Genomic DNA, 25,972 nt, shown 5'->3' on the forward strand with positions numbered 1-25,972 from the left:
GTAACCATAAACAAAAAATTGTGCAGTAGTTTATACTTTGCGCAAATAATTGCTAAAAATATCACACCCGTGTAATCAATTTTAATTTCTCAATCAGCTGGTTTTTCAGTTAGCTTTGTCTCATATAATGTTAACAAAGTATGAGTTAATACTAACTACACTTCATTTGAGTTAATACCTCATAATGGTTTAAAATAAAACAGTGTACTTTAGAATGGTATTTTATAAATCAGTGTATTAGTTGAGTCTATAATTTTTTTCTTTGTTTTTTAATTAGGTAAGGGTTTAAAGAGATAGTTTATATTGTAATAGACAAATTTCATACTTAGAAGCCATATCAAAAATTTCCTTTTAAAAATAAAAAAAAAAACAAATTTCCTTAAAATTTATTTTTGTAAACTTTTCCAACCTATCGACCCAAATAACTATTATTATGTTTTTTTACTCTAAATTATGTTTTAGCAGAATTGTCATTCTCTGTACCGAGTAATTGAGAAATGTTATGATGCAAATAAACTACAATTATTGGCACCATCCAGTATACAATGGATAGAATTGCTAGCCAGCTCCTGCGTCAGTCACATTTGCTTCGTCATGATCACCAGTTTAAGTTTAATTTTAGTGTTATACTTAACCTATTTATCTTTTGTGTTATCCTTAGTAATTTTTTTTTTGTCTTCAGTCATTTGACTGGTTTGATGCAGCTCTCCAAGATTCCCTATCTAGTGCTAGTCGTTTCATTTCAGTATACCCTCTACATCCTACATCCCTAACAATTTGTTTTACATATTCCAAACGTGGCCTGCCTACACACTTTTTCCCTTCTACCTGTCCTTCCAAAATTAAAGCGACTATTCCAGGATGCCTTAGTATGTGGCCTATAAGTCTGTCTCTTCTTTTAACTATATTTTTCCAAATGCTTCTTTCTTCATCTATTTGCCGCAATACCTCTTCATTTGTCACTTTATCCACCCATCTGATTTTTAACATTCTCCTATAGCACCACATTTCAAAAGCTTCTAACCTTTTCTTCTCAGATACTCCGATTGTCCAAGTTTCACCTCCATATAAAGCGACACTCCAAACATACACTTTCAAAAATCTTTTCCTGACATTTAAATTAATTTTTGATGTAAACAACTTATATTTCTTCCCTTAGTAATACTTTACTAAAATCTCCTTTTTCTTATAACAATAACCTACTTATTATCCACCGACCTACACTAATTTTTATTTTTTTTTACAATGTTAAAATTTTTCATTTTAGTTTTAGTTAAATTACTCTTGTCTAAGTAGCTTTCCAGTGCTCTTTAAATAAAGTTATTTAGATGGTAATCACAAACATGATTTTCTGTTTCATCTCAATCTTCTGAGTTTTCTCTTTTTAATTCTATGAAGATTATTTGTGAATTGTCATGTAACAGAGGCATTTCAGGGTAATCTTCCTTTGAAGTCGGATATTGATTTTAGAACGTCTATTTCATCATTACAGCTTTCTTCAGTATTTTGAGTTTCTCATAATTAAAACTTCAAAAAATATTGTCATTACCATCGTCATTCAGCTACAACTAACTCAGCTTATTGATAGAATTTTATTATAATCTTCAACTCCAAAAGTATAAGAAGCATCAGAGGGTATAGGATTTCTTTAGAGATAATTTCTACATTAAAACATTAATTGTTAACATAGTTTATTCAAGATTTTACTTTTAATAATATACAATTATAATTACAACAAAAAAAATTAACACTTGAATAGTATTCACAAAGAATGGCCGATTTCCATGCCGGAATGGGCATCTCGACCTTTCATCCGGGGTACCGGATTCAAATCCTGGCCAGGCATAGCATGTAGTTTTATTCGATACGAAATTCCATTGTTTCCACATCCCCTCGTACAAGCTTCAAATCTTCTGTGGTGAATTAATTCAAGTAAAAGATAAACTGTAAAAATTTTTCGTAAATGCATGTATGATTTAATTAGAAAATCTATTTTATACTAATTAATTAGAATTCGACAACCGATTTGTTAAATATTCTAATAAAAGCTCTCTGGATGTATATTAATTAATTCTTCTGATATTTATACGTAATGTAAAGGATCACTTTTTTGTTTTGTTTTTATGAGAAATTAATTTTAAGTATCTAGCCAAAATTAGTTTAAGATTTAAACTGAGTGTTTGACCCGTAAATTGTTTGTTTCAAGTTTCTGTTAAAAAGGTGTTAATAAAGATGGGCTTAACACGTTGAGATTAGGTTAGCTATAACCTTTTAATCCAAAAGTGGAGCTTGCGCTTAAAGTTTTAGTCGCCAAAACTTTGTTAAGGATAACTTTGTTACGTGCTATATGATATTTTATTATAAATCTGCTTCATTATAACAACAGATATTGTAGAATCAAAACTTTTCTACGTTATACGCGTTTAATTAAAATAGTAATATTTTTTACACTTTATGGAACGAAACTATTTTGAAGAGATTATTACTTAAGGAGAGCTTAGTAAAAATTAAAAATAAAACCTCCGTTCTCATTTTAAAAATAAATATATTAGATTTATTAAGTTCTAAGTACGAACATAACTGTCATCCTAAATTATGTTCTGAATATCATCTATTATTGCACATATCAATTATTATGCAAATCCCACGCAGGACAGGAAAGGTTGGCTGTACTAGGAATTATGGATTTAGGCTATATGGCTATATGGCATTCCCATCTATTATGTGAAATATACTTAGACACGTAATATATGTACTATAAAATGAATTTATTCCCTTAATGTCTTGATTAAAATTTATTAGCTATCTATGATAAAACGTTGCAGGCAAATGTGGTGAATGATGTGTTAGATGAATTTATTTAAAACAAAAATTATTAATTTGGAAAAAAGGTAATTTTTTATGTTTTAATTTCTTTCCATTCTTGCTTAAATTAAAATTTAACAAATTAATTAGTCTATCTGATTTTTTACAAATAATTTCTGTGTTATCAGTATTATCAATTTAGGAGGTTAGTATAACTCCTGTTTAATTAATAATATGAAGTGGAATGATACAGATCATGTTTTACAAGTCTTGTTCTTATTATTATATAAAAGATGTCGTTAAACAAAACCCTAAATTACCGGCATACGATATCAATATTATGTTAGTTGTGTAAAATGTTTCAAGAGAAGATCTTCTGTTTCCAACTTACATGCCTGATAATACGTGTATCCTCTGAAATTTTCATACAAAGGGAAATTTCCATAATTATTGTAAAACCTGTTAAGCTTTTACACAATTATAATTCTTTTCTCTCTCTTCTTAGCTCTTTTCCCAAAATATATGAAACTGTTTTTCCTAGAATTTTATCTTACAGTAAAATAATCTCTGCTAATTCCTAGTCATCAAAGTCAAGCAGTTCACCTGATCACCGAACCATATCTTACGCAGAGTAATAAAACATTCATACCACGACTCTAGTTAGAAAACTCCTCGCGAACGATGTGTTGTTTGACTTTAGCTAAGCCTTTGATGGTATTTAGAGTAATGATCTACTATTTTAAATTAGGACTACAAGGTAGTGCTAAGTATGATTTTTTTTCTATTCTTCGATGGTGTATTGCAAGGAGCTCACTTTCTGCTCTCATTGAGAAAAGTATTTTTAAGTCAGATATACAGTCTGTTTCATTACAAAAATTACTTTTTCCTAAACCGTAGGGTTATTTTTTTGTTTTAACTATCTCCAGGAAGTTATTTTCGATTATCAAAACTGCCTTATTATTTTTGAAGGCTGGTTCGTAAAGTGTCGTATGAAAATTAAACCTAGCAAAATTGTTCACCAGATTTTATATCGTAATTGTGCGCTTGTTTATAGTAAAAGCCTTTCCTCAAAAACTAACGGACGAATTTTGTGTTCATCACAAACTAACCGACTAACACAAACTAACAGACTGAGTTGGAACCTAAATATTACCACAACGTGAAAAACAAATCTAACAGCCTTTTGCTTTATCTGCAACTCTAGAGTTGTAGATAAAGCAAAAGTTATGAGAAATCAATAAATAAGAGTTGTATCTAGATACATAATTTTTACTTTCCCGTCTAGCTCTGTAGCAGAGCTATAGCTTTAGAAGGGAAAGTATTGTAATATATCCAGTATCGGTCCAGTTTGGACATATGCTGTTTTCACCGGATCTTTACGTTTTGACACCTAAGGAACCCATAAAACCGGATGGAAATTTTCCGGATTTCGTAGGTACGCGTGTGTCTAAGGAAAGAGTGTCTAAGAACTTAAAAAAAACACGCACAGTTAACGTTACTCCAACCTCATTCCTCTGACCTTTTAAGTTGAAAAATTGATGGCATCAATGCCCCATACAGAGAAGTAATCTGACCAAGTTGGGTTAAAATCGATCCGATAGAACTATGTCCAAAAAATAAAAGAAAATAACAAGGTTTTTTTTTATTTAGATTTCCTTTATTTAATAACGTCAATTAATGTTACAAAATAAAATCTGGTGAATCATTTTGCTAGGTTTAATTTATTACGACAGTTTATGAACCAGTCTTTAAAAATAATAAGGCAGTTCTGTTAACAAAAGAATTTTGACTAAGAATGCTAATTTTACGGTATATTATTTTATAAGTTTTATTAATAAAACTCCTTTCATATGTTATAACATATATTCCTACTTTTTATTTACAAAGATGGATTTCTGATTTTACCAGATACTTTGACGTTAATTCCTACACCGTTTGATCCATGAGAACAAATTTCTCATTTATTAATGCTGTAAATTATCAATTTATTATTACTACAGCTATCCTGCAAAACATTATGTTGGTTTCCTTGTCATTAAAATTAAGAAGAAATTAAATATGGTATTATTATTGGGCTCATTATAATTATTTTTAAAGCAATTTGATTTAAAAAAGTTAAGAAATTCATTGGAATTTGATAGGTCATAAATTTCTATTATATCATTAATTCATTACATAAACTTAAAGCTGCTATTTGGGAGTAAAGTAGTACAGAAATTGTGGAACATATTAAATATTATATTTCTAACCAGAATTCAAGTTCAGGAACTTTCCGTTTGAATATTGATGGTTGAAGTCAGTTTATTTCCGCTAGTTCAAGAATATAACAACGGTACTTAAGTATATTCTACGGTAGTAAAATTATGAACAGAATTTTCTTCTTTTGAGAATATGGTCAAAAAAGTCGAAAGATTTTATATATATATTTTTTTTATTTCATTTAAATTTGTATGCCCATGATTCTATTATGCTGTTATATTTGGCTACTGTCTTAGGACTAATTCTTCTGTTGTTGGTCCTTACCAATCAGCAAGGTGTGATTGATTGTATCTGAATTTCAACCTGTTACACTTCTTTACGAGTGACAATGTAATAATAAAATTATATATATATATTTAGTATGTGTGTGTGTGTGTGTGAGAGCGGACGTATAGTGTGTGCGCGTGTGTATTACGACACACACAAAGTTTATGGATGAATATACATCCATGCACTTTATGCCTACACTCAGCTACTATTTTTCACGCTCCCTCTTTCTCTGTGTTCCTTTTTGTATCTGTCGCGCATGCCTACACTTTATTCGGCTTGTCGTATTTTAAGATTTTTTCCTATTCACTTTCACTCCAAAATTCAGTGAAATCATTAGTACAGCATTATATACTATTGAAAGCGTGACATCAATACATACCTTTTTTACGAATCTATAAGGGAGTTGTACAGAAAACGATTAAATATATGAAAATCATCAGTCCCATTCATAAAATATATTTTTAAGCATGAATGTACATTGTGACTTCAATATGCGCAATGAATATACGTAAATCTTTACGTGATTTGATCGGCAACGAAATGAAATTCGGTCTTGTAAATATTAAAACACATCCTAGAATATTTATCGTATTATAAGTTTGTAGGATAAATCTGCTAAAAGTCTACATTTTTTAATGCACTAGATTTATTATAACATGTAAGAGAAGTATAAAATAATTTTTTGGATTTATTTTTAAGTAATTTTTTATTTAAAAAATATTTTTCTTATTATGAATATCCATACGTATATTTTTTTCGCAGAATGTGATTAACAAAAACAATTTTAATTTTACAAAACATACTAAGAAAATTTGATTTGAAATATACTCGTACATAATGGCAGTTCTACATATGTTAACAATAACTTAAAATTCATAAAATACAAAAGCATTAATAAAGAAGAATTATGAACAGAAATATAAACTGCAATTTTAGCATCACTAAAAGTAGCAATTTTATAATAAAACAAAAGATAGTTTACACATACAACCACTAATAAAAATTTGAGAAAAACCTTATAATTTTGAAATCCATAAATACATAACAATTGTCTGATGAAGACGTTTGTCTCTAATTTGCGGATATGTATTCATTCAACAAATTTCTATGAAATTTTTTATAAACACAAAAAACATAACATGAAATAGCAACCTTATTTTGATATGCATAAGCAAGTCAGTAATGAATTTCAAAATAATTGTAGCTTTATTCACTTATTTTAATCAATTTATTTATCTTCGTTGTAATGTAACCTATGACGATTTTTAATCTTCCAGCGTACGTCGAAGAGCTATTCCATGTTTCCAAAGAAAAATTATTGTAAATAATTTATAACTTCTCTAGCTAAAGCGTCTTAATCAAATACGGCCAAATATGTTGAACTGGTGTTTTTCTTTTTCCCTTGCTGAGTTGTATCAACATAAACAACGGATGTTTTCATTGTAGAAAATAGTATTATAAAAATCTATTTGTTTTAGTCTTTTGTATATCTGTGTAAAGCACCTGAAATACTACAACTGAAATATTTCATTTTTATCTTTTTATTTTTTAAGTCGGTTTCTATTGTTATTATTTTTTTTTCTTTAATTAAAATCAAGTTTGAGATAGTATGTTAGTTTAGAATATAAAATACGCTAAAAATATTTTTAAAAAATCGATATTTTTAAACTTTATCGGCTCACCAATCCCCATTACTGCTCCCAAAAAATTTTTTGGGTCACCTGCACTACTACGCTTAGGAAGACAAAAAAAATCGGTTAAAAAGTATGCAATAAATAAAAAATTGCTTTTATTGATTTTTGGGGAAGGAGAATTTTAAGGCAATGTTTTTTTAAATGGTAAGATAAGCGTGCATGCATGTACAAGAGCTTAATATAAAGCGGGGTTATGTTTTCAACATTTTACAAACAAATTGCTCGGTATACACGATTTTTTGAACAAAATTTCTTAAAAGTCGGTTGATCGAGTTAAAAGTTATTAATGTACGTACGTACGAACAATACCTCCCCCATTTTTTTTGTTTTTTTGGGGGTCCGTGGGTCATGAAACGTCGAGAAATGCAGAAGACCCATACCCTATTTTTTGATTAATTACGTTGTTATCCTTCTTGCAGCATATCTCTAGAACTATGATGCCAGGAAAATAATAAAGACTAAGCTGCATTCACCGGAATTTAGTGTTTGTATTCTATACCAAAAATCAAACGGTTGGTTTTTTCTAATCTCTTGTTGATAGCCATGAACTATAAATAAGAAAATATTATATTTTTGATTAACAAAATAAAGTTATTACATTTTTAAACATTTAAAAGAACTTAACTTAAACTGTTTGTTCAAAATGTAATATCTACTAAATTAAATTATATTCAGGAAACTTACTTTTTTTTTTAATCTGATTTGAACTAACTAATATTATTAAATTAATGTAACGTTAAAAATTAATATAGTTCATGAATGAAATGTTAAACCATCCCAATGAGTAAAGTGCATGTTAAAGCGTCGATTACACTCATTAGTCAAGGGTAATGAGATAACAATGAAATCTAAATATCAGTTCAGAAAGTAGGTTGTTAGTAAAGGTTAATTGCGACTTTCATAATAATAATAATAATTTTGTTATTTTAAATAAGTACACAAAAAGAAATCAACATTTTATAACTGGTTGCTGAATATTTTTATAAAACATTTGCGGATGTGTGAGAATTAAAATATTTTTATTTTTTCCTATGGTGTAAATTGCATTCTGTTCAACTACTGAAAAGTAAGCAACCCTGGCCATGGCCCAATAAGATAATGCATGACAAGTGAGGTGTAGTCTTGTACACACTCTGGTCATTCCTGAGACGAGTGGTTAATTGAACCCAAACCACCAAAATACATTTGTATCCACTATCTAGTATTCAAATCCGTATAAAAGGAAATAAGTTTTACTAGGATTTGAACCTCAGAAACTTCGACTTTGAAAATCGGCTGTTAAACGACTGATTTGTGACGATAAGTTAACCACTAGACCAGTCCGGTTAAAAATATTTTTAAAAGTAGTCAGGGTAGTGGTTAGTGGTTAATGGTTATTAATATATTAACGTATTTGAAAACAGATAAGATTCATTGTATTAATAGTTAAATAAAAAAAAAAAATGCTGGGAATGAAGTTGTAATATTTTCCTGGCATTCGTTATCTTATATTGTGGAAAAATAATGATGCATGAAAAAATTACCAAAGATTTATTTTTTTGGCGTGGGGATGAATTATGATGAAATTTTCTGTAAAATTACCAATATATGTTTAAATAAATAAAACAAAGTCTTAAAAATTCGAAAAATATTTCTAAATTTTGGTTTCCCAACTCTTAAAATGGCCCCCAAAGGGTTTTTTTGGGTCACTTGTACTACTACTACTATTCCTGAGAAGACGTAAAAAAAATCGGTGAAATATATAAAATAAAAATTCGGTTATATATAATAAAAAGATAACTTTTTTTAGATTCTTGAGGAAGGGAGGATTTTGGAGAAATATTTTTTTTAAATGGTAAGATAAAAATGCACGCATGTAATGAGTTTGATATAAAGTGGGGTTATGTTTGCAAAATATTGAGAATCGACTCCAAAAAACTGTCTACCTCACCCCCTACTTATTGGTTCCAAAATTTTCCCAGCAAATTGCCCCGTATACACGAGTCTGTAAACAATTTCATCAAAATCGGTTTACCCAGTCAACTGACATACACTTCAACACTCGTACATATGAACAAATATTACACCTCCTTTTTTGGGGGTCCCTATGTCATGAAACGTCGAGAAATACAAAACCCCGTACACCAGTTTTTACTTTCATTCTTACAATATACTTTCCTTTTTGCAACATAGCTGTAGAGCAATGATGCCAGGAAAGTAAAAATGTTATCTGAAACTAAAAACAATTAATTTTTCCCTAAAGAAGACAATTCCTAAACAAAGGCAAATATTTTTTCCTAAATAAGGTTTGAATTTAAAATAAAAAGAATGGTGAGAATGTAATAACCTTTTTCTCGCCTTCATATCTCAACTTGTGCAAAAGATTTCAGCTTGTTTTCCACTGGGAATTGCTCCTATTAAGAAAATGACAGGGACAGTTCCTAAATAAACAGGCGTGAAACATAATTGTCTTACCTTTTTTGTTATCTAAAGTTTTAGGCATTCATTGAATGTAACAGTTGTTTTAAAAAGATTTTCTTGCTTATTTTCTTAGTAATTATAGATTGAAAACCAATTACAGTTATTAGTTTTTTTATGATGGTAAAAATGAAGATTATACTAAATAAAAAATTTTATGCTAGATCAAATTAGAACATAAGTTTTATAAAAACCATTTTCATTTATAAAATAAAATATTTTAAATACTTGTAGAAACCAAACAAAATATATTATAATGAAAAGTAAATAATAGTTTGTGATAAAGTAATTATTAACTTTATTAATTAAAATCAAGAAATGAAAAAATTATATTCTATGGAAAGTAATGTTATGAGTAATACAATCTTTTCTGTGCAGATTGCGTGTATTATATTGGATGAAGTATGAACCAAATATACTCTAAACAATAAATCTTGGGTAGTTAATTAATAAGAAACTCAATTGATAAGACAAAAACACCATCTAGAATAATGTTCATTAATTAACATTTTTAATAGGAAAATACAAAAACTAAATATGCCTTTAAATCACTTAAAAAAAGTGAACTTCTACTTTCTTTTAAAATGTAACTAATATCAAAGAAATGCAGTATCATAAAATTTAAATATAACCAATCTAAAATTTTAACTGAAATGATATTAAAAAATAATTCAGATTTGTTGTTACTGTTTGGAATTTCAATTCATTTCAACTAACTTCGTCCCTGATAATAAAAAAAGATTTCACCTTGATTTAACGTTTATTTTACGTTTTTTTTTTTGGAATACAAAACAACCTTGATGCAATACGGAAAGACAAAAAAACATTGTTAGATAGACTGTTGTATCCACTATGGCTGAAGACATTTTCAGAAGTTTCTTCAATTCTTTATTTGTTATTTTTCTAAAATATTTAATTCCTTTGGTTTTTAATACTGAAAATTTTGTCTCATTTAATACCTGTTTAAAATCTACCACATATTTTCTTTTTTAATAATTTCAAAATTCTTATGTTTATATTTAGTTTCTTTAGACTTTATTCATACCATTTTATTAAGAATTAGATTTTCTACAAGTTTTCTTTTAAACCTTTATGCGTTTATTTTCCATTTAACAAAGATATTTTACGCCAAAGATAAAATGCTGTGTTTTTCGGCCCCAATCATTTACCTTTTAACCCAGATTTATCGATAATTACTAAAAATACAGTTCGGGGACCTTTTTTTAAATTTTAAAGATCAGATTTCATATAAAATCACTTAATTTAACCCTTAATTTGGATCTCTACTATTAGTGTCTGGCTTAATTTTTTCGAAGACGCAGAAATCAGCCCGAAATATTTCACCAGCGGATACTCACTAATGACGCATTTCAGTACCTAAGTTTATATGAACTTTCTTCTTTACTTTTCATCAGTAGAACATGTTCTGAGAGTTTGTTAAATTCTTCACAAATCAGTCTTTGTTTAAAAAATGATAATATTATTTAAACATAAAAATATTTACGAGTATGTTTAAATAATTTTTTTTGTACTTTTTGAATTTCTTTATTTCATATAATTTTTGATAGATAAAAATTGCTTACCTATTTTGGATCTAATCTGAAAGCATGTTTACTCTTTTAAAAAAATGTATTGAATTGTTTAAATACTTATATATACAATATCTTTTTTTCTATTTATTTATATTTTTGGGATTGCATGAACTGCTACCCTAATACGTGAACTTACCCCTAATAGAAATTTGTGGCGTATGAAAACTGCGATGCCTGACTGGAATTCTTCGAATCTGGGACCTCCGGACGAAAGGCCGAGGCGCTACCATTCTGCCGCGGAGATCGGTGGACAGTAACTTCAATCGTTATATAAAAAATATTTCACCAGAAATTTTTATAATTTTTGTGACAAAAGATTATAAAAGTGTCCCATAAAACACTCAATAAAAGGCAGAATATAAACTTAAAAGAAGTCTAATTTAACCAAAAATGGTAATATTATATAAAAAATATAAAAATATTTTTTTTTTTATATAAATATATTTGGATAAAATTTACATAATATATCTCACATTAACTTTTTTATGTTATTAAGCTTTTATTTACTGACAACTATGCTTCTTGCAGTTTCATATCACTATGTTATTAAATATCACTTTGGCATTGATTTATTTCAAATAAATTAAATTATTTTTTACCGATAAATAAAAAAAATAGTAAATTTCATTGACATTCCATTTTAAACCTTTAAACTCAGAATTTTAAAAACTCCTTTCTTAGTGAGTACACCGTAAGAAGAAATGTATTCAAATTTTCATCAGTTATCTTCAGTAGTTTTTACTGAGCGTTGATGAACAGTCTGTCAGGACATGACTTATATATATATATATATATATATATATATATATATATATATATATATATATATATATATATATATATATAGATAGATAGATAAATAGACATAGATATCACATCAGAAGATATAATTTTACCTAGGCCCAATAATTTATTCAATTATTTATTAATTAAAGTCCATTACCGGCATTTCTATAATATTATAAAAATTTTATTTATTTTCGGTTTATTACTTACTGATAATCTGAACAGTTATCGTCAATATTTCTATTTTCCCGCCTAGCGCTACAGCTATGGAAGGGAAAGTATGGTGATCGGTCCAATTCAGGCATATGCAATTTTCCACGGATCCTTACGTTTTGACACCTAAGGAACCTAAAAAACCGGATGGAAATTTTCCGAATGTTCGTATGTACGAGTGTGTTCGGTGTTAGGAGTCGCATCCTAAATTACCTTATATCTCCAGAACTAATTGACCGAATTTAACCAAACTTGGTCAGATTACTGTTATATATGGGGCATTGATGCCATTAAAGTTTCAACTTAAAAGGTGAAGGGTTGAGGCTGTAGAGAAATGTCACCCTCAGTATTTCGAGATCTCGCCTAATTAAGGTCTTATTTTTCTTTGGCACATTTCGAAAAATAATATTTCCAAAAGCTTTTTTTGTAAATTTGCACCCCATCCCAAAAAATTCTCTAAATAAACTAGTGGCTAAATGGGTATAGTGCGGCATTAGTACCCTCTCACCACTAGGAGCGCTAGTGTGGCACTGACGTACAGCTGCTGTAGTCGTCTGCTATGTTGTACCGTCACAGGTGAGCGATAGAATTAAATAAATGAATAATACTTCAAATGTAAAAAAAGTATTTAAAGGGACACTAGTACCGCCACACCCACGCGAATGAATATGGTACGCGCGCGCGCTTCAGTTAAAATCATTGAATTATATAAACAAAAAATAGTATATTTAAATAAAATAATAAATATGTTAAATTAAGTTATGTGTATGTGTGTGTAAGCCGTGCATCAGAAAAAGCTGCGTGGTGGGAAAGTCCTACAACTGTTGTCAGTTTTTTTAATTACTATATCATTTGTTAAGGTATCATCTACCATGATTGTTCATGTAATGCTTCACTTATATTTAAAATAACTTTTATTTACAAAATTTTTAAACAAGCCTCTTTGTTAACGAATAACAAAAGCAGTTGTTTATTTCAACCTGGTAGACAACCAATTAGTTTATGTCCTTAAAATTTTGTTTATTTAATAATATTATCTTTGTATTGTTCATAAAGCATATAAAGTTTTATTATAATTTACATATTTTTATTGAACTCGAATTATGTATTATATTAACCAACATTGACAATATTTTTTCAACAGTTATTCGTTGCAATTAAACTATTATATAATTACAGTTTTTAAAAATTAGATTCTAAAACGTGAAAAGTAAATGGGTTTCAAAATTGCTGCTTGTTTCTTAACTTTATTTTATAATGTCAGACACGGTATAAACAACTACAAAGGAAATTTACGACAAACTTACTTTTAAAAATATGGTAAAATTTTTAGAGAAGAGGATTTTTTCAAGGAAATTTAATTTCCTACAGTATTAATTACATTTTAATTTAAAAATATAAATATGAGAAAGATTCCACTTCTTTGTAAAAAACATTTTTTGTAACTCATTTTTCTGCATTAGTTTGTTAGAAGTACACTTTAAAAGAATTTCATTGAAGTGAAATTATAACTAACATATCAATAATATATTAATTATCCTTAATTTTTACAGGTAATGGCTACATAGAAGGAACAGAACTGGATGGTTTCCTGAGAGAATTTGTATCTAGTGCAAATGCAGCTGATGTCGGCCCAGAGGTAATTAATTAATTATTGTTTTAATTATATACGTACACCTGTGATATTGAATATGTCACACTTATTTTAATATTATGCATAATAGTAATATAAAACAATTACTCATTCATCAAATTTGTTTTCCCTGTGTTACTGTCAAATCTACGCAATTAATCATTTGTGATACCTGATGTATGTAGATAAGTAACAGATTGATGAAATTACTATTGTTATATGATATTGCGCTTTTGATGGGTCATTAATTATTTAATATAAAACAACAAAGATTTGAAAAATTTTTATAGATTATTATTTTATTTGAACAAATATTTATGAAAAAAGATTCAATATTGGCTTTGGGTAATTTTTATTGAGAAAACTGCCGTAAATAATATTTTTTAATTAATAGTGGAAGAAAGAATATATTATGTATTAACGTATAATGTTATATTCAAAAATTTTGAAATATTGGGATTATTTTCATCATAATTCAAATGTATGAAACTGTATCTGAAAAATAATTAGTTCATTTTCTTCAGTATAAAAATGTTAATATTTTTACATAGGAAAAAATACATATATTTTATTATCTCTGAAATAGAAATTGTGTATTAACAAAAGTATTATTAGAAGTTTAAAAGTAAAGATTTATATTTTTGTAATATTTTGAAAATACATTTCAAATTTGAAGAAACTTGGTAGCCGATAATATAACTAACTAATTTTGTAAAAATTAATTTCTGTTCCCTTAAGTATGTGGAAAGGTACAGAATTACATATCTGTCTGTAGCTAAGTAATAGATTGCTGAAATACTATTGTTGTGTGATATCATTTTATTTTTGATGGGTCAATAATTATTCAATGAACCCGGGAATATTTTTTTTTTTAGAATAGACAGAAATCTTTTAAAATAAATTTTCAGGAAATATGAATAATCTATTAGGAATAAGTTCTTGAATTTTATTTAATTCTGTAACAAATAATGTTTATAAACATTTTACTTTCCTTGCATCGCATCTCTAGAGAGGTTGTTGCAAGAAGGTATGATAACCAGCCAAAAATGAGGAATAAGCTTTTTTTGCATTTCTCGACATTTCATGCACCAGGATGAAATATTCATAAATAGAAGAAGGGTGTTAATATTCGTATGTACGTACACATAACACGCAAATATGTGTACGTACACATAAACACGCCAACACACGTACAAACGTGTGTTGGCGTGTTTAGAGCTTTAAAATACATTTTGACTAAATAAACCGATTTTGATGAAATTTTGTACAGAGACAGACTTGTGTATATGAAGGTAATTTTTGGCGTCAATATCTCCAGGAGGGGTTTAAATAGCTTTGCGGATCAATTTGCTCAAAATTTTTCAGACATAACCCCACTTTTTATTAAGCTCAGTACATATGTGCATGCTTATCTTAACAGTTTTAAATCATTTTGCTGCAAAATTCTCCCTTTCACAAAATTACCTTTTGTGAAAAAATATATATTTCTATTTATTCCATATTTTTTAACAGATTTTTCAATTTCTTCCTAGGTATAATAGTAGTGTAAGCGATTAAAAAAAAATTCTTTAGAGGCAATAATGGAAGTGGAGAAGCCGATTAAGGTTTAAAAATATCGATTTTTTAATTTTTAAAAACTTTTCTTAGCTGATTTAAACTTTCAACACTACTAAAAGTTTAAATAATTTACTTTTCGTAATAATAATAATAATAATACAATTACATTTCATCGTAATTCACCTCCATCCTCAAAAAGAAATCTTATGTAACCTTTTATTGGTTGTACATTTTTATCGGATTTTTTTTTTTTTTAGTTATTTCCATTTAACATAATAAACGTTAAAGAATCAAAAAAATTCTTGGAAGGTGATTTTGGATGTGGGAGAGCAGAAAAAAATTAAAAAATACCGATTTTTTAAAAATTTTAAAATATTTTCTTGGTGTATTTAAACATATAATGATAATTGTAAAATAAACCATCATAAATTACACTCATCATAAAAAAGAAATCCTAGGTAACATTTTTCATGTGTAATTAGTAATTATTATTTTCACTATATTATATTAGTTTTTCTAGCTCAGATTTTTATATAAGATAAAAATCAAAATGTAGGTGTTGTGGTGCGAATTTTAACTCTCAGTATGTTGAACGGCTTATTCATAGCATAAGTGCCCGATTTGTCAAATAAATGTACAGATATTTATATGGTTAGATAATGTTTTTTTCTGAAAATTTAGTTAATTGGTTTAGTATTACAATTGAATTATAGACACATTACACAAATAGTTTAAGTTGAATGTTCGTAAATTAACGTTTAACAAATATTACTGATTCATTTTTAACTGTTATATTAAGTGTAAGTTAACTCAAAGATTAACATTTTAACTAACTAGACAACATATTTTTAATATAAAGAGTAACAGTTAAGGAGAGGACGTAATTTAGGTATAAAAAACCAATTAGATAAGAGAAATAACTTATGATTCCATGTTCGAACTTATTATCCATAAAAAAATCATATGATTCTTTAACTGCTTATAAATCTAATAAAACGTAATAATAATACTATTTATAATGAAAATAATAATAATTGAACACATGAACATATAATAAATAGTTAAGCACAAGTATACAATAATCCTTGGCTAACAAGTTTCGTATAAATAAAGTATTTTAGTAAACGAATCTTAAATTAGATGAATACTTAGAAAAAATAATCTTTGCATGAGATCAATACGGATTCAATTGAGTGTGTAATTATCAAGTCTTCTATAGAATGAATAACCATCTGAATTCGTGAGAAATAAGTAAGCTCTGAATAGCGTAATTTTTTATTGAATAAGTTCGTTGAATAGACAAGCCTCGAATAATAGTAATAATTGATGTGGAATGGTGGGTGCATATCAGAATAAGTGTGGCAGAAACATAGATTTGAGCTTTAATAAGTAGCGGTATAAGTAATCTTGAAGGTAAACATAATTTTGAAGTTAATATTGACGCTATGGCGTAAACGGCCTTAATATATATGGATATCTTGATTAGAAATTGTTATACACGTATAACATGATTTTATTAAATAAGTTGCTAATAAGGGTAGTAAACCGCAAATTTATGTTTTGGATGGATTTCTTATTTAGGCAAGTCGCTTAAGAAATGACAAAACTTGCAACAAAGTGCAACAAATACCATTAATAATTACACTGATAAACATAATTTTTGTTTCCTAACATGGGATACAAGATTTTAATCTGATTTTTGATGCTGAAAACGAATATGAACTCGGACTCAGATGGTAATGGTGGGTTCTATCACCCACGATTTTTGAAAATATTTTTAAATTTAATTAAAGGATTTTTTATTTTTCAACGAAAAGATAGCATTTTAAGCTCCTGTATTGTATTTTGTTAGCTCAAATTTTATTGGTTAACTTTGTTAACATAATTTGTAAGCTATAAATAAACAATACTAGACAAAGAATTAAATCATATCATAGTCACATATCATGACATCTAATACTGCAGAGTAAGCCTTCATGGACAAGATTAAGCATGTCTGTAGAGGTCAAAGCATGTAGCTGAATATACAGCTGTGTTGTTTGCATTAAGCACTGGATTTAGGAATGAATTAATTTTGTTCAATGTTTTATTGCTGTCTTAAGTTTGTTAACAGTCCAGTGCCACAACGCCTCGAAATTGTGTAAATGATGTGGATACCTTTTGTTATGTAGTGGTGAGTTTACCGTAAAATCAAATAAAAAAACATTACACCTTTATTTTAAAAATCATATCATTTGTACTTTCAGTATAAATTGGTGATCAGGATAAGACGTGGGCTACTCATACACTATGCATTAATTATTCTGAATATTTAACAGGATGGCTGAAAGGTACACGGAAGGCTTTGCCATTTGGTAGGTGTACCTATGGTTTAGTATGATCCAAGGGATCATGTAACCAATTGTTATTTTTGTTTAACAATTGTTTAACATCCAGATTTAACAATCTGGAAATTCTAAACAATCTAAACTATACTTAAAATATCCTTCATTGCAATCTGTAATCAGGCCTGTACCTCACAGTGAAATTATTCAAGTTCCTGAGCCACCTGTGAATGTATGTTTGGAAAGCAGCGATAAAGAATCAGGCAGTACTGAAGAAGACAATGATTTTGATTTTGAATTATGTTCCAATAAGCCATATCTTATATCACAAGGTGAATTAAATGACTTGGTTAGGGGAAATTAAATTTATAAAAATATCCAGTTAAACTGTTAGGATCAACACTGCAAGGTCTTGAACCTATGTGTTGTTTCAGTACATGCATGTGTTTTCTTTGCGAATAACATTATGTTACCAAAGATTTGAAGAAACGAGACAACTTAACTCAAAATGGGAAAAATATTATTCATGAGCCCTTAGTTGAACCCAAAAAAATATTTTTACCCCCTCTCCATTACAAGTTAGGACTAAAAAAAAATTTTGTAAAAGCAATGAAGAGAGATAGTCCCGGATTTTTGGGCATCAGGCAGAAATTTTCGAATGTAAGTGAAGGAAAAATTAAAGTAGGAGCATTTATTGGTCCTCAGATAAGCGAGTTGGTCAAAGATGGTGTTTTTAACTCTATGTTAAATAATGTAGAAAGTGCAGCTTGGGCTTTATTTAAAGACGTTTACACAGTTTTTCTCGGCAAACAAAAATCCGACAATCATCACGATATTGTTAATCAACTTCTTACTTCATACAAAGCTATGGTATGTAATATGTATTGAAAACACATTTTCTTCACCCACATCTGGATTTTTTTCGGACAACCTCCGAGACGTAAGTAACGAACAGGGTGAACGTTCCCAACATTTCCGTGATGGAAAGCAGCTATAAAGGGAAATGGAATAATAACATGCTAGCCGATTACTATTGGAAATTAATCCGGGATGTGCCTAGGCAATTTATAATACAGGTATAGCCATGCAAAATTATAAATTTTACAGATTACTATATATATATATATATATATTTACAGAACTATATTTTCCCTTAATTATTATTTTTTGAAGCGTAATTTATTTAAAAGTAAAAAGGATAAAAAAATTTATTTACAGTTCTATAATGTACGCAAAAAAGCAATTCAAGAATAGTATCCCACTTAGAGAAATATTAAAAAGTTTTTATTTTGTCTGTCAGTGTTATTTATTAAATCTTCAACTTCGGTAATAAGCAGAGTTTATTTACTGGCTTACGAATTATCCCATATATGGTTTTTACATTTTCAGCACGTCTAGTTTGTTAATTTCATAAATATTTCCGTTGTAAGGAAGTAGTGTTTTTTCTAGTATTAAAAGTAAATCTTCTTCACATACGTTTTTCTTAGCAGTTTGCTACTTATTACGTTGTTGTAAACGATTTAAATGATTGTAAACGATATCTTAAATCAGATATTCCATACTGATTATGTAAAAATTTAATTAATAGCCAACGGGGTACGAGATTATGAAAGGTTTCAATGATATCAGGATTAGAAATTGTAGTCACAGCAGATCGAATGAGGAAATGCCCAGAAGTCAGGAAGTTGTAGATCCTTGAAATCAGAAGATATATAGTGAACCTGAGTTTAAGATAGCTTAAGTTTCCGTGGGTACGGTAGATAATTCCTCGAAACTAAGAACGGTTTGTCCTATGGCCCGCGATTATGATATTTAACACTCTTTATCCCGCTTTCCCATAATCGGCCAAAGCGTGGGGATAAAGGAGGGATAAATGACCAATCTATTCCTTGCGAAGTAGTGAAGTCCTGACTATTGTGTTGGAATTCCTTTGAATTAAATTTAGATAATAATTCATGTAAAACATTATTTGCCTCTTAAACGTTTCTTTCTGTTAGAAACAATTTATTTTGAAATATTCCTTCGAGAAATACATCGTCTCAGTGTGGCAATGAGTGTCTCCGCAGTTAAATCAAAACATATCTAAAAGTTTAGTCTTATTTGAAAAGCATACAAATAGACATAATATATGTCTTTGATGTGATTTTTGATCTCTGCCCGTCATGACGAATCGCCAATGGTCCACCATAGTTGACAGCGCAACAAGCGAAAAGTTTAGGAGCGACTCCCAACAGCTGGAAATTATCAAGTTAGTTAAGCTTTTAGTACTGAAGTGAAAACATTTTAAACACCTTCGAATAATGGATCGTAAAATAATATTTCCATTGGTTATCCAATATTTTTCATGTAAAAAATTGTGAACTAATTAAATACCTCCGAGTAAAAAAGACGTAAATGTTTGATTTTGATTATTAATATTTAGGTAATAATTAATATGTATTAGGTGTGTGCTAGGATGTAGGATAACTTGACGTTTATTGTTATACGATAAAGGCGATCACCTACACGAAGGATGCCAGGGGATTTTATAAGAGGATCGAGAGAGAATAAATTACTTTATTAATTTGATGATCATTTTGTATGATATTGATTTCTAACCCAAAATTTTTCAATTGTGAAAGTCGTATGAAAATACTAAGTTTAACATTTAGTTAGTGTGCCAGTTATTTTTTCAGAGAAGCTTATTTTTACATTATGAATAAATATAAGGAAAATTCTAATTAATTTAGAGAGTGACGAAAGTTTTCAGCAATGTCTTTAGATAATCTAGAAATAAATGAGAGTTAAATATCTTTAAGTTTTGCACAATCACAATCAAGCGGTTGAATAAATTCATCAGACAAGAAGTTATTGTTATTATTACAAAGGATGTTGACACAACTATGGAGGCCTGTGTCACCACAGATTAAGTTTAGATTAAGTTATTGCAGCCTTTCAGGAAAACAACATCGACACAGAATATCAACAGGATTATCAGATGGAGTCATGTGATGCCACTTTGCATTAAAACTGTTGTATTTCTTAAATTCGAATAACAATAAATGTCTTCTACCTTGATGATCCACCGTGAATCCAATGAAGTGCTACCATAGAAACTGTGTACAAATGAATTTCATTTATTTGAGTATCTAAGGATGTAATTACTTGATTAGCCAAACGGGTTAGTAGAAAACAAGCGCAAAATTCTAATCTTGGTAGTGAAATCTGGTTGAGTGATAATACTCTATATTTTGAAAAGAGAAAATTGGATGAAATTTCTTCATTGGAATAAATAAATGTGACATGTGTACAATTAGCATAAACCTTTAATAATGCATCAGCAAAGCTAAGTATCTGAAATGAGGTCTTAATTACTCTATAAATAGTAATATTGTTAACTGAAGTTAAGTGAGTATATAAATTTCTCCAGTGACATAATAAATTATGAGGTAAGATGTCATCCCAATGACAAATAATTTGCCATAATTCTTTCATGAAATGTTTACATATAAATTAGGTCCAAACAAACGCAAAGGATCATACATAAATAATACCGTAATAATAGATAGAACATTTCTCTTAGTTAACGTATTGTCTTTCTCTTTAGTAAACTGGAATATATACTTTTGTTAGCTATTATTCCACATCATCAATGGATATGGATTCATTCCATATCACCAAAATATGCATATACAATTATAATAATTGTAAGAAACATTTGTCTCTAAACTACGTATTTAGAATATGAGAACAAATGTTACCCCAAACAAAAGGTTTACCTATGGGTAATTTCTACCTATGGGTTATTTCTGCAATTATGTCTTTAATATCGTATGTATCTAATTTATGATACATTGAGTACACACCAAGTGTTATTATGGATAAGATATGTAGACGATATATAATTCTGGCATATATAATTCAGTTATAAATAATGAACATTTAATAATTTTGAATAAAACCAATAATTAAAATGATAATTTAAAATTGAAATATGAAATGATACAACAGAGAAATAGATTTTTTAGATATTGAAATTGAAATAAAAAAACAACTTTGTAAAAGCAGCTATGTATAGAAAACCCACAATGAATGGCACCACAATACATGTAAATTCTAATCATCCATGGTAAAAAAAAATTGGTACATATAAAAACCAGATTTTTAGAGCTTTACATTATACAAAGATCAGTGAAAACAGATTCAAGATGGAAAGAGAATCAATAAAACAATAAACTTAATTAGGATAAATCTGTACACGTCACATTCGCCATGAGAAGGGGTGATTGTCCCTGGGTAAAGTTGGACGGTGTCTATCCCACAAATACTTCCAGATCAGCGTTTGACCTGGAAGATTCGCGTGCATGTGAAAAGAAAACAACTGAACGCAAAGTATGGGAAACTCCAATCGGCTGCTGCGAAGAAACTAGCACTTCACAGTGTCCAATAAAGTTCTGGTTTACAAAGTTACGACCAATCTGGACTAATAGTATGGAGTTATGGTAACAAGTAATAGTAACGTAGATATCATACAACGCTTCCAAAACAAACTAACAACTAAATTGCAGAGGCCGTTGTTCACTCGGAACGATGAGATCAACGAATATCTGGAGCTTCCGATGATTTGTAAGATAGTGAGATAGTACGAGGGTTGTCTGAAAGGTCTTGAGCCTAACATAGAAAGACATATTTTTTCTGTCAAATATAGTTTTATTTTTCAACAGAGTCTCCTTTTAAGTCGATACACTTTTTCCAGCGATACTCTAACCTCTTTAACCCTTCCAAATAGTAGCTGGCGTCTTTCTCCGCAAAATAGGCGTTTATGTATGCAATAACCTCCTCGTCCGACGAAAATTTATTTCCTCCAAGTAAAACTTTAAGGTTAGAAAACAAAAAGAAAATCACTTGGGGTCAGATCTGGTGAATACGGTGAGTGGTCAACCAATTCAAAGGGCAATTCGTGAGTTTTAGCCATGGCGACCATCGATGTTTTTTGCAATTTTTGCCTTCAGCTTGTCAAGTAATGATACGTAATACTGTCCCGATATTGTTTTACCCTATAGTAACAAAATGTCGTTACTATCCTAAAAAATAATCGCTATCAGCTTCTTGGCCGGTGGAACCGTCTTTGCCTTTTTCGGAGCAGGTTCACCCTATGCAGTCCACGGTTTTGATTGTTGTTTTGTCTCAGGAGCGTAGTGGTGGATCCACGTTTCATCTACAGTTATGAATTGACGCTAAACATCTGACTCGTTTTGCTTAAACTGCTCCAGCAGAGCCTTGGAGATGTTTTCGAATGCGTTTTTGGTCCAAAGTAAGCAAACATGGCACTCAACGCACGGATATTTTATGCATATCCAATTCTTCAGTTAATATTAGAAAAACACGTTCTCTCGATATGCCCACAGCATCTGCTATCTTTCTAGTCTTAATTCGTCGGTCGTTCAGTACCATTTGGTGAACTTTTTCGATGATTTCGGTGGTGGTTGCAGGTTTAGGCTGTCGCGAAAGCGCTCATCATCAACCATGCTGGTACGAGCATGTTTAAATTTATCTGCCCATCTTTTCACTGTGGCAAATGATGCGACAGAGTCCCCGTAAACAGCGTCTAACTTGGTTTTAATTTACGTAGGCGTATTGCCTAAAAAATGCAAGTATTTCGCACGATATTCGACTTTTTCCTTTTTCACAAAAACACTCGCAATGATTTAAACGATTATCAAACAGCAACTAAGCGTCCAAAATGGCTGAAATTATAGTGAGTACTTATTAACGTATGCGCGAATACATTCCCTAACTTTTGTTGACGAGAGCTGCCATCTTCCTGGTGAGGCTGAAAACTTTTCAGACAACCCTCGTACAGTTTTAAGTATAAACTCTAGAAAATCACGCCAACCATTTAGCTATCAATCTGATTGATAACAGCAGTGACTTCTGAAGACTGAAATGTCTCCATGTGTTTGAGTTCGGAGCTACCGAATGAAATTTGCAGTTACTATCGCTAAACCTAGTGATGTTATTTTACTTTACATCTTTACTTTTTTTTTCTAGCATCAAGCGGTTTAGTTCTTGTCAATTTCTACATTGTTATGTATCTATTGACTCGTTATCGTTTATTTGTTTGTTTTTATTGACTATTTACTTGTTTTTTTTTTTTGTTTTTTTTTTTTATGGATTATGAAGTGAAGGCAGATATATCATTTCACTAATGAAATTAAGAACATTGCTTACTGATAAATTTTGTTATGGCTGACTTATTATGGGAGTTCCTTAAGAATCCCGTATCATGTGATTATTATCAAACGATTTACTTATTGTTCCACTTATGGAGCCGAATGTAGTAAATATACCAGTTGTGAATAAAAAAATAAATTATATATATATAAAGATCAGCAGCTACAAAGAAGTGATTAGTGTAACAAAACGTAAAACGTTATATAAGAAGAAATACACTTATGATTTCATGTTCGAACAGGAGTGTTGGCCAGTCCTTTTCGAAAGTTTGCATGCGATAGATATCATCCGAGTCTAATCTTATCTATATGGGAGTTTAGGCTAAATTAATAAATAATTAAATAAATGTTTTATTCAGATCTTACAGATCACGTTAAGAATTTTCATATATGCTACTCCACAGATTATGAAAAAAGAAACTTCCCCAGAACTTTTCTGATTGGAACCGCGGTAAAACTTTGATCAGAGCAGCATCACAAATTGTAAAGCTTATTATAAAATAAAAAATGGATGTGATAAATGTCTACATAATTATGTAAAATATAAACACATGAAATAATTACTAGTTAAATACATGAAGATACTAAATAAATAAATGATTGTAAAATGAATACAGTTCTGTAGGCATTAATGAAAATTACTTGAGAAAATATTTTTAAGAAATGTTGAATGGAGGTCAGAAAACTTGGCGTTTCTTTTAAAATTCTTTAGTTAATTTTTTTTTTTAAATTCGTTTACAGAATAATACTATTTATGTAAAAGAAAGATTTTTAAATTGTCCGTTAAATAAATATTCAAAATTTGTTTTAATGGTTGGATAATTTATAAAAATAGCAATTGGACCATAATAAGAAATTTTCTCCTAAGCCAAATCATTATGTTGAGTCACACAAAAATAGTTTTGTAGTCTGGTTTGAAAGAGGGGGATATTGCTATTACAAAACGATAATTGATTAATATAAATATTAATATGTAACTACCTTTAGTGAGCATTTTCTCTGATCACTAAAGGTGATGTAAGTTTTTAGTTTTTCTTTCTATTTTTTCACTTTTCTATTTTTAAACATATTTTTCTTTGTAGAAATATCTTCTGTTGTAATTATCCGAAATGCCCACTTAGTTTTTGTTTATTAGTTTGTGTGAAAAAATGTAAAAGGAAAATTTCTTTGTGTGAAAAGTTCTTGACGATTTTAGTTTTTCTTTTGTACTTGAATATTATTTTAAATACGTGAGTAATGTGGTATTTATTACATGAATAAAGAAAACAGAAAAAATATATAATGCAATTTCTGGAAAGCAAAAATAAGATCGGCCTTTTGATTATCGTTAACACAGATTTGTTTTGGCATAGAACACAAATACATTCCCAAGCTAATGCGTGTACAATCACAAACACGTACGTTTTGTGAAATTGACTGAAATGAATTTATGGTAGCTGCAAAGCTCGCTTAGAATTTAACTGTAATTTGTATGCTTGCACTGCTATAGCTTAACGAAGAATATGAAAATAATACTTTATTCATTCGTGTAAACGTAGATGTAAAGAAGTTTATTGATAAAATTAAAATAATTTGAAATATATTGATCAATTAAATACTAAAGTAAAATGTACATAAAAGTTAAAAATATGATATGTGAATACATTGCATGTTGAAATGTAAACTTTTCATAGTTCACAGAATAGAAAGTGCTCAATTCCTTTCAATTTTTCCCTTTATAACTTCTTTTACAACTGTTTACTTACTGTGTGTTATAAAACAGGTGTTTTCAGCATTCGTTTACAACTACGTACGGCACTTTTCCCACTATTAACGCTTTATAAACTATATAATCTTTAATAAAACTCTCAATTCTGCGTGCAATAGATGAGAAAAAAACCTTTTTATCTATATTTATTTATTTTTAAATTTTGTATGTTAGCATCTAAAATATTATACTTTAAGCCACCGTATTTTTATAAAATAAATATTTGCAAAATTCAATATACAAAAAATTAAATCCTGTTCTGAACATTACTTACATTAAAATTAAACAATAAGAAATTATGTTTATATATTTAAATGAAAGCTTAACGTACTACTATTTCTACCTGCCATTATTGTTAGAATTTTCATGTTCTACGAGTTCTCGTATAACATAAAATAATTCATAAAAAAATAAAACACGTTA

At 29.0% G+C, this 25,972-nt stretch overlaps 1 protein-coding gene across 1 annotated transcript in view; it reads left to right on the forward strand.

Annotated features, from left to right (window-relative positions):
- Cbp53E (Calbindin 53E) overlaps nt 1-25,972 on the forward strand; it is a 498,615-nt gene that overhangs the window by 110,333 nt on the left and 362,310 nt on the right. The window contains exon 2 of the mRNA XM_075354418.1: nt 13,630-13,715. Coding sequence (XP_075210533.1) covers nt 13,630-13,715 — 86 coding nt within the window. The remainder of the gene's footprint in view (nt 1-13,629; nt 13,716-25,972) is intronic.

The sequence above is a fragment of the Lycorma delicatula genome, chromosome 1 (genome assembly GCF_047948215.1).
Source record: "Lycorma delicatula isolate Av1 chromosome 1, ASM4794821v1, whole genome shotgun sequence".
Classification (NCBI taxonomy): domain Eukaryota; kingdom Metazoa; phylum Arthropoda; class Insecta; order Hemiptera; family Fulgoridae; genus Lycorma; species Lycorma delicatula.